Source organism: Propithecus coquereli, unplaced genomic scaffold, assembly GCF_000956105.1.
Source record: "Propithecus coquereli isolate 6110/MARCELLA unplaced genomic scaffold, Pcoq_1.0 Scaffold70, whole genome shotgun sequence".
In the NCBI taxonomy this organism is placed as follows: domain Eukaryota; kingdom Metazoa; phylum Chordata; class Mammalia; order Primates; family Indriidae; genus Propithecus; species Propithecus coquereli.
Genome location: NW_012153063.1, coordinates 4798291 through 4799425, shown reverse-complemented (window position 1 = coordinate 4799425; position 1135 = coordinate 4798291). Strand labels below are relative to the sequence as shown.

Genomic DNA, 1135 nt, shown 5'->3' with positions numbered 1-1135 from the left:
AAATGTACAAAGTGGTACATAGATTTTCAAAATTCCTTTCAGGGGTACCTCAGGGGGAAAAAAACTCTGAAGGCCATTGGACTAAAGGAACTACAGAGCAGTCTCATATTAAGCTTGTATGGGGGTGTGTATGGGGGTGGATCTTGAATAATCCCATGGCAATCCTTACAGAGGTTGGTGGGTATTTTGGTTTGCACCCAGATTGGCTCCATAATGTGTTGTTAATATCCATCAATGCGGTTTACATCTTATGTACTTGCCATTTGAAATTGTATGATTCTGGATAAAATACTAATTTTGGACGGCTTGTATTATTTTAAACATTGTATGTTAAATGAAAATTTATCAGTATTATTCTTTCGTACTATTTGAATTTTACATAATTTAAGCAATGTATCATGCAACACTGTTCCACCTCAACTCAGTCCTCTGGTTAGTTGTAGGTATTGTCCTTTTTATAGATTTGGAGGTGGTGACTGAGATGAATAATGATAAACAATTTCTTAATCCCAGCTAGACAAGGTAGATCCTATCAAAGGTAGTGATGCTCAAATCTGAACTCAGGTTTTTCATACTTCAAACTGTTTCTACTTCCTCTAAAATGTCTCTGAAAAAAAAATCAGGGTTCCATGCTGTTCAGTGGCATTAATTTTAGTATGAAGAATAACAATACACTTAATTTACTTAATGCATATATTTTTTTAAGATATTCTCATGCTGGAGGGGAAGAACGACTAGAAACTCCTTCTGCTAAAAAATTAACAGATATAGGAATTAGAAGAATCTTTTCTTCAGAGCATGACATTTTCCGGGAAAGTGTAAGGAAATTTTTTCAAGAAGAAGTGATTCCTCATCACTCAGAGTAAGTGACATATTTTCCTTTAATGTAATATACACTAGGAGTACAATAGGAGCATTTTCTACAAGGCTGTATGTTGTACAGAAAAAATACTATGTTCACTGCTTTATTGACATTTTTACTGCTCTTCACCATAATACTGTGAGATCTCAGGATTCTTATGTTAGTTCAGAGCTTTCTAAATGAATTTTAAGATGTACAATACAAAAATAAGAAAATTTGCAACTTAATCTAAGAGTAGTATTTTTGAAAACTATGGTTAAGTGGCAAAAAAAC

The 1135-nt window shown here is 33.4% G+C and overlaps 1 protein-coding gene across 1 annotated transcript in view; it reads left to right on the top strand.

Moving 5' to 3' along the window:
- The window catches only part of ACADL (acyl-CoA dehydrogenase, long chain), a 61787-nt gene that overhangs the window by 4735 nt on the left and 55917 nt on the right, over nucleotides 1–1135 (top strand). The window contains exon 2 of the mRNA XM_012661250.1: nucleotides 707–862. Within this exon, the coding sequence (XP_012516704.1) occupies nucleotides 707–862 (156 nt within the window). The remainder of the gene's footprint in view (nucleotides 1–706; nucleotides 863–1135) is intronic.